The 16,371-nt window shown below is 36.2% G+C and overlaps 1 protein-coding gene across 1 annotated transcript in view; it reads right to left on the minus strand.

The window, feature by feature from the left end:
- Positions 1–360: 360 nt before the first annotated feature.
- LOC129271998 (solute carrier family 4 member 11-like) overlaps positions 361–16,371 on the minus strand; it is a 44,317-nt gene continuing 28,306 nt past the window's right edge. Inside the window, exons 8-16 of the mRNA XM_064107062.1 lie at positions 14,165–14,297; positions 9,774–9,847; positions 8,627–8,894; positions 7,866–7,972; positions 7,271–7,436; positions 6,020–6,193; positions 4,943–5,138; positions 3,801–3,970; positions 361–2,095 (exon numbers count right to left, since the gene is read on the minus strand). Of these exons, the coding sequence (XP_063963132.1) occupies positions 2,032–2,095; positions 3,801–3,970; positions 4,943–5,138; positions 6,020–6,193; positions 7,271–7,436; positions 7,866–7,972; positions 8,627–8,894; positions 9,774–9,847; positions 14,165–14,297 (1,352 nt within the window). The 3' untranslated portion in view covers positions 361–2,031. The remainder of the gene's footprint in view (positions 2,096–3,800; positions 3,971–4,942; positions 5,139–6,019; positions 6,194–7,270; positions 7,437–7,865; positions 7,973–8,626; positions 8,895–9,773; positions 9,848–14,164; positions 14,298–16,371) is intronic.

Below are 16,371 nucleotides of genomic sequence, written 5' to 3' on the forward strand. Positions count from 1 at the left end.
CAAATAAATATAAAGGTGTTTCTAGAGTACTAGTTATTTAATGCCAATAATAGAACATTACTTGCAACTATAATTCTTGTTTGTCCCTCAATGGGTGGTCAACAAGGAGTCAGAGATGATATTGGGTGATTTCAAGTTCAGTGTTGACCTTTTGGTGTTGGTGTTAGGTCAATTTTTACACGATTATAACACCAAACATAAAATGAAGATGGTCCCGAAAAGTCACTCACTAGTTGTTGAGATGTCAATAATGTGATCTGAATCAAATTCACAAACTCTGAGTATGTTTTGGAGCAAGGGGAAGCGATCAAAATTTCAACACCAACACCAAGGCCAACACCGGACTTGAAATCACCCATTGTGATTTTCATTTCCTTGTTGACCAGCCATTGTGAGACAAATAGGAATAGAAGCAAGTATCATTATCCGCAATGAATAATATCTTTAGCCTCGTTGATAGTACATTTATTCATTCATATGCCAATGCTTCACCCGTATTTTCAAGCATACAGCAAAGAAGAGCAAAAATATGTTTGAACTCTATATTTTTAATAACATATGTACATATTCATGGGAATTCTACAAAAAATTCCTGCATAGAACAAGGTACATATCATGTCAGTGATCATTGAAATGAACAACAAAATATTTACAACTTTTTTGTATACCACCAGGCATTACATGGGAAATGTTATGAACATTTGCAACATATATCAACTTTATCAACACGATTACACTTATGCATTATCCTCTTGTTCTTAATAATGAGGAAAGCCTTTTCAATATGTGGCTTATTACTCATTCAAGAATATGCTATAGAGTCAAAAACCTTCCAATTAGTTTAAAATCATATAGATGGAAATAGAATATTAATCAAATTCATTCATCTTTCATTCAATTCATCTAACAGATGGCCAAGTGCAAACAATACAATGATTGTGTAAATATGCCGGAGATCGACGCTTTATGCACAAAGGCATATGGTATGGGCATATGCGGAGGAGAGATGGCGGGCATGTATGAAGAAGGGCTCGAGGTTGGTGATTCAAGGAGGGGATGGCTAAAGAAGACAATGGAAGAGGCAAGTGAATGGGGAGGAAAGTACGAGGGTTTGGTCAAGGTTGGAGGATGCACTGAATCATACAAAGTGAAGGGGGCGGGGAAGGGGTTAATGGTGACTGCCATGAGTGTGGGGTGATTCTAGCGACCCCTTTTCAACTGGGACAAAATTGGACTACTACTACTTTTATTTCAATTCAAAATGTGGAAGAAGGGTTCTACCAAGAATTATTCGATAAATTTTCATTAAGACAAAAGTCATTGGATGGTATATTCATCACAAAAAATCCACACCTAGGGTCTAGTATGCTTCAACAAGGTATTCATCCACACTGCTGATCTCAACACAGGTGAGGTGAAAGCATACCCAACTGGATTAATCTTTAAAATGCACCAAATGCTGGCAACAGTAGCAGAATGGGGGGGGGGGTGGGTGGGGGTTTAGCCTGAGTAATACACAGTGCGCCCCCTACAAATTGATAACTAGATAGACATTATATAAATGCTATATATTATAATCAATTAATCAACTCTATTCAGCTGCAAAACCAATGTGATCTTGGAGATCTCGGTATAGCGTTCTGGCTCGAAACAGCCTGAAGCTGCTCTTCAGGGCTGACCTACCCAGAAGAAAGATTGTGCTTCATGTACAGTAAACAGCATACAAACAGACAGACAGACAGACAAGTGATTGTACAGATAGGTACACAGGAAGGGTTGTCTAAGAAACTACGATCATAAGGTGTTGCACGTTGACTTCTTGCCCACCCGTCTCTAGAGGAGACCGAGGTGATGATCATGAATAATGCATGAATGATCATGAATAACGCACGAATAATCATGAATAATGCATGAGTAATCATGAATAATGCTTAAGAAATAACGAGCAATGGTCACACATGGAGCTTGGATGTAGTCGTTGTTGTCACCATCGGCGATAGAGACGAGTGGCCTTTCTGACGCTTGACCGTCCTAGTGGCTTCGATCCAGAGCATCCAGGAATTTGAGGTCGATAAGGAATGGTACTAACTTGTGCCTGGAGAATTAAAAATAAAAACAATACCATTTAAACTTATACCACCTTCATAATTTTAATAATGATAATAAAAACAACAACAAAATAGTAATGATAATGATAATATTCTGTTCTATGTACATGTGGCACAAACATGTAGATGAGATTTGAACTGTAGCTGATTGAAATAAATATGATTGAGTATCTGATTGAACACACCCAAGAAAAGCTCACCAATTTTGAGTATAGTTGTGTAAAACTTATGAACAGTTTATGAATAGCCCCACCCCCTCCCCAGAACATTATTCATTATAAGATGGTAAAATGGATCCTAATGATACTGTGCACACATGTGGAGCGTTGTGGCCCAGTGGATTAGTTTCCTGGCCTTTGAAACAGAGGGTTGTGGGTTCAAATCCCAGCCATGGCGTAGTTCCCTTCAGCAAGAAATTTATGCTTATTGTGCGGCACTCAACCCAGGTGAGGTGAATGGGTACCTGGCAGGAATTTATTCCTTGAAATGCACTGAGCACTGGAAGGCTGCTTGAGCTACAGCCGGGGTAATAATATCCAAGTCCTTTGGAAGCGCATAGAGACGTTATTAATAATGTGTTATGCGCTATATAAGAACTGGCTATTATTATCATTAATTTGGCTTAAATGCGTAGATTCAACAATGACCAGTAATGAGTGGTCATTATTAAATCACGACCGGTAATGATTTTAAGATGAGAATGGTTATCAAACAACAAGGATCTACAACTCTATGATATGAAACCTATTGAACCGCACAGTGCTATACGTCATAATATTAATCACGTTGAGACAACACTGGATACTGCATCCCAGGCCAAGGACGCGCCATTTTAATTACGTCACAATGGTAAAGTTCAGAGGCCCAGTCTGCTCAAAATCACAAAATAGATTCCCATTCTTAAACTGTAAAATGTCTAAATTTTCACAATTTTTGCTCTAGATGTCTGATTTGGATAATAATAAAAATACTGAATGGCTTCTCTTTCTGGGAACATAAAATATATTGCCCTTAAAAAAACATATTGCCCTCGTGTAACGACAGAGCCAATATGATTCTATTGCGGGCAATATATTTGATGTTCCCCTCAGGCCAGACAATATGATATAATTATTATCTATCTAGAGCGATGCAGCAAAAACATGTACATTTGTCTGCATTAATTGCCTGTTCAATACGAAAGCGTATTCCTAAAAGGACCGAAATACAACAAATATCCCATAGGCTCTTGTACAAAACTTGCTGTTCAATATGAGACCGTATTCAACAACGTATTCCTAAAAGGACCGAAATACAACAAATATCCCATAGGCTCCTGTACAAAACTTGCTGTTCAATATGAGACCGTATTCAACAGTATAAAGCGCATGGACGAATGCGCAAAATATACAACCTGTACAACAATGAATGAAACGAGATACGCAGCATACAGCACAATGATACTTAATGATGTCATAATGAACTACATTTAAGTTGCATTTTCTCTGACTTTATGAAGTGAGGCCATATTAACTGATTTTTCCCGGGGTGGGATAGATAATAATAATTATATTGAATGGCTTTATTTCATGGAATACCAGAAATATTCCACTCGTTAGGTCCAATATTCCACTCATCTGCGATTCATGGAATATGTGCAATAACTCTTGGAATATTTCTGGTATTCCCTCCTGAGCCATCCATACTACTTACCTAATAGGTAGAAAGGTGAGAATAAGGAGAGGGAAGACCATTTTGAGGTAGGGCCACGGAGAGAAGCCAAACCCACATAGGATACCAAGCTGTAAGAGTTGAACAGCCGTGAAGAGATGCATCTTACGCTGAGGTACTCTTCTCACATAGTGGTTGGGAGGGTACGCAGCCTGTAGCAAGATATCAAGACAAGTCATAGAAGATTGACTTCTGGGGATTATTTACAGAGAGTTACAATTGATCCGATCAACCTCTGCTGTACGGAAATCCATCATTGTCATAATTTTTGCTACAGAAACTTTTCAAAATGTACTTGGTAAACAAAGAGGAGCACACTGAATTGTCAAGACTATGTGATGTATGTATGATTACATATCATATCTAGAAAACATTTTGAACAAACAAGCATTTTAGATGTTGGTGTTGCTGGCTTTCCATAGTTATGGTTGTTTGGATCAATTGAAATTTTTTGTTAAGACTGGGTTCTGGGGAGCATTTTATGTATCAAATAGTAAGTGGCTTTTATCATGACTAGAATTGTTAGTTACTTGCATCTGATAGTACACATATAATAAAATTGGTATTGCAGATAGTGTAGATTGAGTGGTTAATAAGCCTGGGGATACTTTTCAAATATTTGTGCTACTGTTGAATTTCAATAACGGTATATGATAACAGTCTTGTAAGTGTCAATTTTATGTCACATTTAATGCGATGTGAAACACTTCCACATGCATTAGTTATTTAAAATGGGAAAAAAATTGGGTAGGAAAGATATTTGTAAGACCTGTCAATTTTCATGAAAGTTATTACTTTTTAACAATTCATTTGAATTCTTGAATAATAATCATGCATTAACCTGAACCCCCCCCCCCCGAGTATTTAATAGGAAACCAATTTTGACTGATTTGAAGGGACTATTTCAAATCACAGCAAGAAAACATCAAGGCAATCATCCAAAGCTGCCAACCTTAAAATTCAATTTCCTTCAAAATTTTGAAAAACATACCAAAATCATCATTCTTACAAGTTTCAAATATCCTACTTCAAGGGGAAAAATCTTATTTAGTATCCTTTTTCCCTCTAAAAATTCTCCTAAACAAGATAAAATGCTGCTAATTGGCAGCTCTGATCAGCCTTACCTGTTCCGTGATGAGCAGAACGATGCGTTCAAAGAGCTGGTTGCCATCGAGGGCGGTATACGCAATATAGAGGAATAGACCGTAGAGGACAGCCTTGGGGATGTACTGAAGCGGGGTGGGTAACATCATGATGGATAGACCTATCATGATGTGTGAGAAGAGCGTTGTTAAACGGGTCTCTCTCACTCTCACCACACTGCAAAGAAACAGAGATGAGAAGCATTAGGAATAATTATCACTCTCAAGCATCAGGGGGTCAAGTCTTAGAAACAATGGACTAGAAGTTGCGCCGACAAACTCATGACATCATAATGATTCAATCTCTATGCTACAACTCATGTCATACAATGTCATGATTTCATTATCATGTCAAGAGTCAGGTGGAATGATGTCATGGTATTGGCAGTCAAGTCTTAAAAACAATTGACCAAAGTTGCGCTGACTCACTCATGACAAAGATTCCATTTTATGTTACAACTCACGTCATATGTCATGATTTCATTACCACGTCAGGAGCCATGTGGAATGGCGTCATTTATTTGTCTGCAGAAATCTACAAGACCAATGCAAGCGCCAAGTCTCATGAGCACTGGGTGCAAACTTAGGCAGCAGTTTGATCTGCAAGATTTGCAACAGGCAGACCACCGCAGACTGTATGCTAATTACTATACACTCCACCAAACAAAGTTTGCAGGGAGTAAAAAGATGTTTTATAAATAGTCACCATTAATCATCATTGTCTACCATAAGATGAAGAAGTGGATCCCAACATGATAAGTTATGTGCATGCACAAGTGACCGGTCATAGATTTACCAATGACTAGTGCTGAATGGTCATGAGTTAAGTATGACTGATCATGGTTTTGAAATGAGAATAGTTTATAAATAATAATCCACATCACTATAATATGAACCACATAATACACATCGTTACGCTCATTTCGTTAGTAGAATTACCCGCTCTTGTTAAATTTGAAACAGTCCAAACACATAAACGTTCAATAGGTTATGAATATAATTCTTACTTACGCCCTCAATCGTGTGTATTATCATCTACCAATCAATCATATTACTTACATGTGATAGACGTGTCCCTGGTCTACTCTCTCCTCTACATCTGCTAGCGCCCTCACATGGAGTGGAGAGTGAGGCAGAGCCGCATGGACCCATGGTAGACCAACGATTGATACAAAACAATTCATGATGGCTACCACAAACAGGTCCAGATGGTACGCTGTCCCCTTCTTCAATCTAGCAAAAATAAATTCAGGAATGGTATATAGTATGTATTGTACAACGCCTACTTAGCTTGTTGTACGCGAGCAAATGGGAGGCTGAATGTCAAACATTCGTACCGTTGCACAAAAGACATACCATCCAAAATGTACCGTTGCACGGCTTTAGGAGGTGACGTCACAATACGATTCAATTCATTGCGCTCAGTAAAAATGCAGGTGCAATACGCGTATAGCCTGCTGGCTAATGCGCAATGCTGCCCGAGGTGTTCGCTTGTGGGATTTTGCTTTTTGCTTTTCATAGATTACTGCAGGAAAAACTCTTTGTTTTTTCATAAATTCGCTAAACTCCGAGGCGTTGTACAACACAAATAGCGAATATTCTTATTCGTGCAATGGTGCGAGATTTCGCATTCGGTGAAAGAAAGAAACGCTCTATTCAACTCGGCTCACGCCTCGTTGAATAGAGCATCTTTTTTTCACCTCATGCGAAATCTCGCACCATCGCACTCATGCCTATTCGCTATTTGTATAATATATTCTGGAAATATTCCTAAAAGCAAATGATAACAATTCCTCTGTATATTATTCAGACTTATGATTAGGTGTGATTACCTCAACACAAATTTTATTTTCTTACTTTACAACACCCTTAGCCTCTTAAAAAAAACACTGACATATCATAAAGTTTGAAGCTTCCCCAATAATAATAAATAATAATAAAAATATTTCTCTTGCAGACATATTCACTCCATGAAATATTCAATATTCCACAAGCGTTAATACTCTACAACATCAACTTACTGTACTACAATGTATGTGTTTATTCATTAATATATTCACTCGCTTTTACCCAGGGTGGAATCGCTAGTATAATATGTCTGGACACAAATTACCCAGAAAACTACTCACAAGAGACTTCATTAAAACAGGTAAATAGAATTAGGGCAAATCCTTGCGTGCTAAAACTCGTCTCAGAATTTGCCACTTTTGAATGCAAAAAGCCAAGTAAATCATCCTTATTGAACCTTAAGTATATGTGTAATCTCAGAGACAAATGTTCTTTATACTGAAATGAGTTGAGTATGCTCACTTGTTAGCTGGGTTGTTAACCAGGGCGCTAGATATGTTTTGATCCATGAAAAAGAGGAGAGAGAGACAGAATCCTAGTCCCATGGAGCCGGCCACCATACCAATAGAGATACCTTCAAACTTGGTCACGTTGAGGGCTTCACCATCATTATAACTGAAGATATCCGCTGAGAAAAACAACAAAAACAGTTATTGTATACCTTCTGTTGATATGAACATCATATGCACATGAATTGATGAGGGCTGAAACAGGTGAAGACAAGAGGGATATATCCACTTTCCACGAGAAGTTTGGATGTAAATATGAAAATTTCTTCTTAAAAAAGGGAATTTCATTTTGTTTTAAATGAAGTAAATGTCTTCTTTTAAATGAAGAAAATGTTTTCTTTTTCATTTCCCCCATTGTCTCTATTCTTTTTGCTGTTCATTTTATTGATATTTATTCATATTTACTTGCTCAGAACCCAAATGTGAGTAATATTGTTTTTATAAAATAAACAGGAAATGAGAAAGTTGCCAATTCAAAGATCATTGAACAAAAAATGATATCAAGGTTACCGAATGATAATTCATATTTTTTTATCAAGGATCCATACCTTCAGTTCCCCTGAAGACGTAGGAGCCGACAAAGGACATGATAAGAACAGCCACTGGAAGGGCGTAATCTGCTAGAGCCTCTCGCTTGCTTGCATCAAGAAACGGACTGTGAAGACAAAACGAGATGAGTAAATTGATTTTGAGATGATCACATCATATGCTGACCCAATTTCACATTCATTTGAAGCTCAGTGATACGGTTACATTGAATTATGAGGGAATGTGTTTCAAGGTGAAGAATGTTTTAAGTTGAGTAAAAATAGTTCAAAGACGAATCACGCCACATAAATTTTGGTGATTGCATCATACAGTGGCCTAATTTCACAATCACATGAAGTTTTAATGCGGTCACAATGAATGGTAAGAGAATGTGTTTCAGGAATTGTGGGAAATGCATAACTATAAAGAGCAGGGACTGTTTCACAAAGAGTTAGCCATCGTGTGCCGAGCATGATAAACAGAAAGAAGATACTGGAAAATCTATCTATCTATCTATCTATCTATCTATCTATCTATCTATCTATCTATCTATCTATCTATCTATCTATCTATCTATCTATCTATCTATCTATCTATCTATCTATCTATCTATCTATCTATCTATCTATCTATCTATCTATCTATCTATCTATCTATCTATCTATCTATCTATCTATCTATCTATCTATCTATCTATCTATCTATCTATCTATCTATCTATCTATTCTGTCTGTCTGTTGTCTGTCTGTCTGTCCATCTTACCATCTATTAATCAACTCACCTCTTTGTGAAGTTATAAAGCGTTACACCAAGCCACAGTGTGCCAAGCATTAGAAGCAGATAGAGGATACTGGAATCCCTGTGGCACTCCGGAGTGGAAGATGAGGCGAGGGTAGTGGAGATTTGGCTTGAGATATTGCTGAAGAGTGTAGTGGTGGGGTCGGTATTGCTATCATTGAGGGTTGTCATGGACGGTTGGGTTGAGATGAGGAGGCCACCGGCGGCGGGAACACCTGTGCACTCGCTTGCATGGTAATGTTTGTCAAATTCTACAAAGTAAATTAAAATGTACATGGTGAATTAGTTCATCATAGCTCTTTCAGGGAGAAGTAACACAAACTTGGTATTCATTTGCTAACTTTTAATTCATGTTTGAGTATCATACTAAAATCCATGAGTCAACCATAACCAAACTGATATTTTATGTTCTCCAGTTTAGAAAAACGAAGAATATTAATAAAAAAATTACATCACTTGTAGAAATTGACTAACTAAAATTCATAAAATTTAATTGATCACCTGCCCAGTAAAATAAAATAATACGGTATACAATTTGTATAGCGCATGTATCCACCTTGCAAGGTGCTCAAGGCGCTCCCGGTTAAGCTAGTCTACCGATTCCGGTGCACACAGCTTTTTGAGAAATTACTTCCTGCCGGTACCCATTTACCTCACCTGGGTTGAGTGCAGCACAATGTAGGTAAATTTCTTGCTAAAGGAAAACACACAATGGCTTGGAATTGAACCCTCATCCTTCAGATTGAAAGCGAGTCTTAAACACAAGACCACGACACTCCCAAAAGTAATACACAGGGGCTAACCAATCAGATTGCAGGGATTTTCGAACCATTCTTTAAAGGGCTATCAATATTATGGATATTTTTATTATATGGTCTCATGTGTCCTGTGTTCATGGTAATTACAACAGCAAATTCATAATAATCATCATTCTTTATGAAATTGTCCCCATGTCCTACTCACAAGCAGCCATATCTTTGAAAGTATCTTTACAAAATGCCAACTGATTACATTGAAATCTTCTATTTGACTGGCTGTTGAGCACTGTTTCCACAGTAATTACGATAGCAAAGTTATAATAATCGTAAGTCTTTATGAAACTGTCCCCCTGTTCCCCAGATAATACTCACCAGCAGCCAAATCTTTGAAAGCATCTACACAAAATGCTATTGATACAAAAAGAGAGAAAATCTCCTCTGTCGATCTGTAAGACAAAAGATAAAAACACACACATATAGAAATTTATTCAATAGTTTATGCAGAAAGACATCAATCTATAAATAATATGTTTAAGCTATAGTATCCATTGACTATACAGAAATATGCCTTATGATAGGGATGCCGCTCAGAATTAATGAAATAAGTATGAAACTCATCTATAATGAGCGACACAAATGTGTTTTCTCTAGCTTAATGAAAATAAGTATATAAATTTTGAATTCAGGGCTACGTAATACAAAGGTTTTTTTGATGAATTGCAAATATGAAAGAACCGCACTGATTGGCTCCCGGTTAGTATTTTAAACTGAGTGCGCGTGCAACGATGATCTTGATTGGTCATTTGTATTTAGCGATTGATTGCAAACCTTTGTGTTACGGAGCCCTGATTTGAAATTGAAAAGTGGCATCCATATTACAAGATTCTGGTAGGATAGCTCTCCTTAGGGTTTGGAAGGGTTAGATGTCTTCACAGAAAATGTCACTTGGAGTGAGTTTCTCCACAGGGAGCTTTCCTGCACCTGGAGAGTTTCAATATTTAGGGAATATTGGATGGCCTTGAGTGGGATGCGAAGAAATATTGTACGAGCTGAAGAACAATATTGGATGAGTCCGAGACGAATCCAGCATTGTTCTTCAGTGAGTAACAATATTTTTTCGCATCCCACGAAAATTGGTCATCCAATATTATTATTTAGATACCCCCACAAATTATGAAGCAAAAAAAAAATGTTTTTAGTAACCATCATTTATCATGTTTATGGCAATCCTGTAAATCATGAGCATGGTGCCTAAGTATTGTCATTAAAAAAAAGAAATCTATGTAGTAAAGTAAAGATGTGCTAGCGTATAGTGCAAGCGCATTTGAATTCAATAAATTGATGCTCCTTTACCACACCTCCTGGCAACTACTACGCAATGCAATTTCATTGTGACGTAACAATAGCTTAAAGCGCACAATGATTTATTAACCAATGATAAGCTTGTGGGCGGGGCAAAATATTCATTTCGTCCAATATTTTCAATATTGGATGGTTTTCATAGGCATGCACGTTAAAAATCAGTTTTCATATTTTGTCTCTTTGAAACAACCTCGCAAGACGTCAAAAAATATCTGCGCCTCTAAAATCCTACATCTTAATAATAATAAATAGTATCCAAAGAGTGTTAAAGGTCATTGTCCTGTTACAGATATTTACTGGTGTACAACTAACATTTTCAAATGAACTGCAGATATGCATTGATGCTTTTATTTCCCAAGGATATTAATATTATTGTAAACTAAAATTAAAATGAAAGCTAAAATCGTGTATATATTCCGCCATTATTGTTTATAGATAAGCGTTTAATCTATTGGTATTTTCAGTATTTATACTTTGATTTTGTCTGAAGTTATCAAGAGGTACAACTACCATTTCAGCCTATACTCAGGGAGACAGAAACAAACAAAACCCGCATAAAATCTTTTATCTATTCCTATTTGCTTAGTTAAAGTACATGACGTTGTCAAGCAAGTGAGTTAAAGTATTGCGAATGCTGCCAAGATAGGAGAAAACAAAAGCATCAGATTTATCGATAAGAATGTGGAATACACACAAGTAGTTAATTCTACACCTTTACGACCAAATCTACTAAAACCTAGCTTTGGGAAATGAAATAAAATGCTCACTGTTACAAATTCAAAGAGCACCAGCAAGTGTTAGTTTGTGGAGAATCAATATCACGCTAATTAAAAGATGGTAGCATAAACCCAGCGGACCCTTAGGAAGCTCCCTTACATGAGAGCTCATTACACAGTTTTATGCAATCTCAAAAAATATTTTTTACTGTTGATATGGATGTTATTTCCCAAGAGATACCACTTGATTCTGGTGAAATGTGACTGAATTGGATTTATGCTTAGTTTACATATTTTCACTGAAAAACAGGCAAAGTCTAAATTCACACAGAATCAAGAATTTGTTTGGTTGTTTCTTTCTGTCCTCCCATTTTCAATGTTGTATTTTTCCTTTATTGCCATGGGCACTGAAAGGTGAACCTGTGTGCTATGAAAGAAATGATATATTATTGAATAAGAAGTATATTTTTGCTTGATATTCCTTGTAATGGTTATTAATGAATGAGATTTTTGCTTGATATTCCTTGTAATGGTTATTATTGAATAAGTAGATTTTTGCTTGATATTCCTTGTAATGGTTATTATTGAATAAGAAGTAGATTTTTGCTTGATATTCCTTGTAATTGTTATTATTGAATGAGATTTTTGCTTGATATTCCTTGTAATGGTTATTATTGAATAAGATGGAGATTTTTGCTTGATATTCCTTGTAATGGTTATTATTGAATGAGATTTTTGCTTGATATTCCTTGTAATTGTTATTATTGAATAAGAGGGAGATTTTTGCTTGATATTCCTTGTAATTGTTATTATTGAATAAGGAGATTTTTGCTTGATATTCCTTGTAATGGTTATTATTGAATAAGAAGTAGATTTTTGCTTGATATTCCTTGTAATGGTTATTATTGAATGACATTTTTGCTTGATATTCCTTGTAATGGTTATTATTGAATGAGATTTTTGCTTGATATTCCTTGTAATTGTTATTATTGAATGAGATTTTTGCTTGATATTCCTTGTAACGGTTATTATTGAATAAGAGGGAGATTTTTGCTTGATATTCCTTGTAATGGTTATTATTGAATAAGAAGTAGATTTTTGCTTGATATTCCTTGTAATGGTTATTATTGAATGACATTTTTGCTTGATATTCCTTGTAATGGTTATTATTGAATGAGATTTTTGCTTGATATTCCTTGTAATTGTTATTATTGATTAAGAAGTAGATTTTTGTTTGATATTCCTTGTAATGGTTATTATTGAATAAGAAGTAGATTTTTGCTTGATATTCCTTGTAATGGTTGAACACTAAGAACGATACAGGGACTCATTTGTGATACAGTGTACTGAATTTATTATAATAAATGTTTCAGTTGACACCAAATTTCTAAATGTTCTTTCTATTACTTATCAAAAAGAGCATTAATGTAGGTTTCATATTTTCTCATTTTGATAGGTTTTCACCTGTGGCTACTATTATGTTCTGTATATTTCTACATTTGTAAGATTCATATGTTCATTTTTATTATGTTATTCAAATCCAATCATTTAGTTGCAATAAAGTCTCATAAAAAAAATTCATGGACAAATGTGTACTGATAATGCATCTGAGTGCATGTTTGACTTTAATTTTAATATGGGAGGGATACATTTCCAAAGAAACCATGGTTTCAGACCAATGATTCAAAACCAGTCAATTTTAGCATATCAGTTTCTGGATAGGCGAGAATTGGATTTTTCCCCTTAGAGGGCAGGGCTTGGGGCTCCTGGTGCAGGGCGATATTTGGATGTTGAAATTATATAAAAATATTGAATATTCGATAATGGTGTTATGATTAAGTTGATGTATATGAGCAAAATGTTGTCAATTATGAAAGTTAATCACTATCTATTGACCAAAAAATGCTGCTCAGTATGGTTTAAATCAACTTTTTAACGTTGGTACCCAAATGCTCGCTTTTCATGGAAAGCACTGATGAGCCTAACTTTTATTTCCCCTTTCCTGCTCTCACAGAATTGCAGCTCATAATGATCATACATGATGGATTTTCAGACTTGACAATATGTCATGTTATCGACGATATTTATATATAAATATAATCAACAAATATTGATATCAAATATCCACCAGGGGGTGATTCACAAAGATTTAAGTATGACTTAGAGTCGCACTTAAATGCCTAGTTGTATGCATTATTCAGACTTGACAATATGTCATGTTATCAACGATATTTATATATAAATATAATCAACTAATATTAATATCAAATATCCACCAGAGGGTGATTCACAAAGATTTAAGTATGACTTAGAGTCACACTTAAATGCCTAGTTGCATGCATTATAAAAGGCATGACCGCACTGATCAGATCATGTGAAGAGGACGCGCACTCCTGTTTATTGATCAATAAGATTCCACTCTAAATTCCAAGGATTTAAAATAAATCCAGATCGGCTGTGAATATTGACCAGCCAAATATTAGATTTAGTTTTAAACCTTGTAGATTTAAATATAAACCTGAAAGATTTGAATTTAAATCTTTTGAGATTGGGAAGTTAATCCTGAAGATTTAAAAATAAATCCAACATTTGGCTGGTCACTATCCACAGCCGATTTGGATTTATTTTAAATCCTTGGAATTTAGAGTGTGTTTGGGGCAAGTACTCTAAGATGAATCAACTTACCTTGTAGACCACTTCATAAGCTTGCTTGCATCGGTGAAAGAGTATATGAGGAGAAACACTGAGTTCCAGATCCCAACCAAGGCATACATGGAATAGAAATCGAGTTCCAGGTCCTCGCATATCGTATACAGTACTGAAAAAGAAACAAACGATAAAAAAAAAATCATTAATAATCAATATAGATTATTTTAATCTGCTCATGTCTTTCAAGAAGGAAACCAGATTTCTTGTGTTTTGTATGTTTTGTCATCCCCAAATAACCCCCCCCCCCCCCCCCCCGTTGAAAAACAAGCTATTTGATCTGGCACACATCTATTTATTTATTTAATCATTTATCTATCCATTAATTGATTCACTAATCCATCCATTCTTTCATTCATAACAAATTTTCTTCTAATGGGGGGGGGGGGGGGCATATCTCTTCACATAAAATGTTATGTTTTAACTATTTTTTCTTTGCATGTGATGCACATGAGCAGTGGACGAGAGGATTTGCTGTTGCACAGAAAGCTATTAGTGCCAGTCTCTCTCTGAAAACCCCAATTCACTTGTAAAACTCTTTAACATAATCTTTTTCTCTACTTGAAAAAAAATGTAAAAAAACATTTAACATTACTACATACTCGCTCCCAAAACAGAGAACATCAAAATGCATGACAAAACAATCTCATCTTCACTCTTACTATTTTCGTGACAAAAATATAAACATGAAGATAAACGTTGTGATTAGAAAAAGCACCATGGCAAACTTATAAAGAAAATGTACCCTCGCTTTAATTTCCTGCTTCCAACTTCCATTCTCAAAATTCAGGCATTTACAATCTCTATTTACATTCCTGCGTGTTTTCATGCCATTTTGAGAAGACAGGAACTTGAAAAAGGGGAGCATTTCAAGAAACAAACAGTCAGTGATTTTATTGTTATAAGCTGCCATATTCTTGCATCTGATTGGCTAAGAACAAATTTTGTCAGTGAATATCACAGTTTGTTTCATGAACCCCCCCCCCCCCCAGATTCCATTGGATGATAATTTTCCAACTGCTCATTTTACACGCTCCATTAGCATTTAGTACGCAGGCTAAGATGTTGCGAGGCAAGCCGTAGCGCTGGGGGCTTGCTCCCAGGGTTACCCTGGCCTGGCTTGGCTAAAAATAACTCTGCATCTCACTTAGACATTATGCCGACTGCGATTTATGGGGTTCATGTGTGTGGGAGAAACATTGACAATGAAACCGAAAGCTTGGCAGGATCGAGCTCAGTTGTTCCTCTGTAAGATAGAATTCTAAAGAATTCTGGCTTATTCAACCTGAGAGTGTTTTTAGAAGGATAGAGAATGTCACGTCTGGGATGTGTTAATTGGAAGCAAGCTATCCTCTTTTCCAAATATAATAACATAGGCAAAAATTTAGATTGCAATAAATTTACGTTTATGTACAAAATAAATGGTGGCCAGGAACAATATGCATCAAAAATGTAAAATTAGCCCCTGTAATAAGTTGCATAAGAGCCCCTGTATACACCAACTTGGTTAAATATAAGAGCAAATTTAGAACATGTAACAATCAAAAAAGTCTTCAGTCACATAATCTACATGTATAATAAAATAGAGCTTCAGAAGGCTTTTAAATCATCAAAGCAAATTATTTTGCATACCATTACAAGATCAGGGCCCTGTGACACAAAGTTTAACAATTAATCACTAAATGAAATGGCCTATCAAGACCATCGTTGCATGAGCATTTTGCTCAGTAGACTGAATAGGAACCAATCAGAATTGCTCTTTCAAATTAGCGATTGATTGCTTACCTTTGTGTTACAGGGCCCAGGGACCATAGCAAAAAGAGTTGCAATCAAACAAGGATCAAACACATCTTGATTTTTAACCAATCAGATTTTGCACTTGATTTTTGTAGCTAAATCCAAATGCAACTCTCCTTGCAACAGGGTCCAGTAGAGGCTAAAGCTCGGTTGACACTTGCACGCATTGTGGTTCCTGCATAGTTTGTGCATGGGCACGCACTCATGCGGGCCAATGCGAGAACTATGCGTGCCAGCTTGCGGATAGGTGCGTGAACTATGCGCAAACTCTGAGCAACCTAGTCGTGCCACTGAATGGTTTCGAAATAGAAATTTTGTGGTGCAAAAAATAGTAGGCACACCCCCAGGGTAGTGGCACACAAGTTCACAACAGGGTCATCCATACTTTG

This window comes from Lytechinus pictus, chromosome 11, assembly GCF_037042905.1.
Source record: "Lytechinus pictus isolate F3 Inbred chromosome 11, Lp3.0, whole genome shotgun sequence".
Taxonomy (NCBI): Eukaryota; Metazoa; Echinodermata; class Echinoidea; order Temnopleuroida; family Toxopneustidae; genus Lytechinus; species Lytechinus pictus.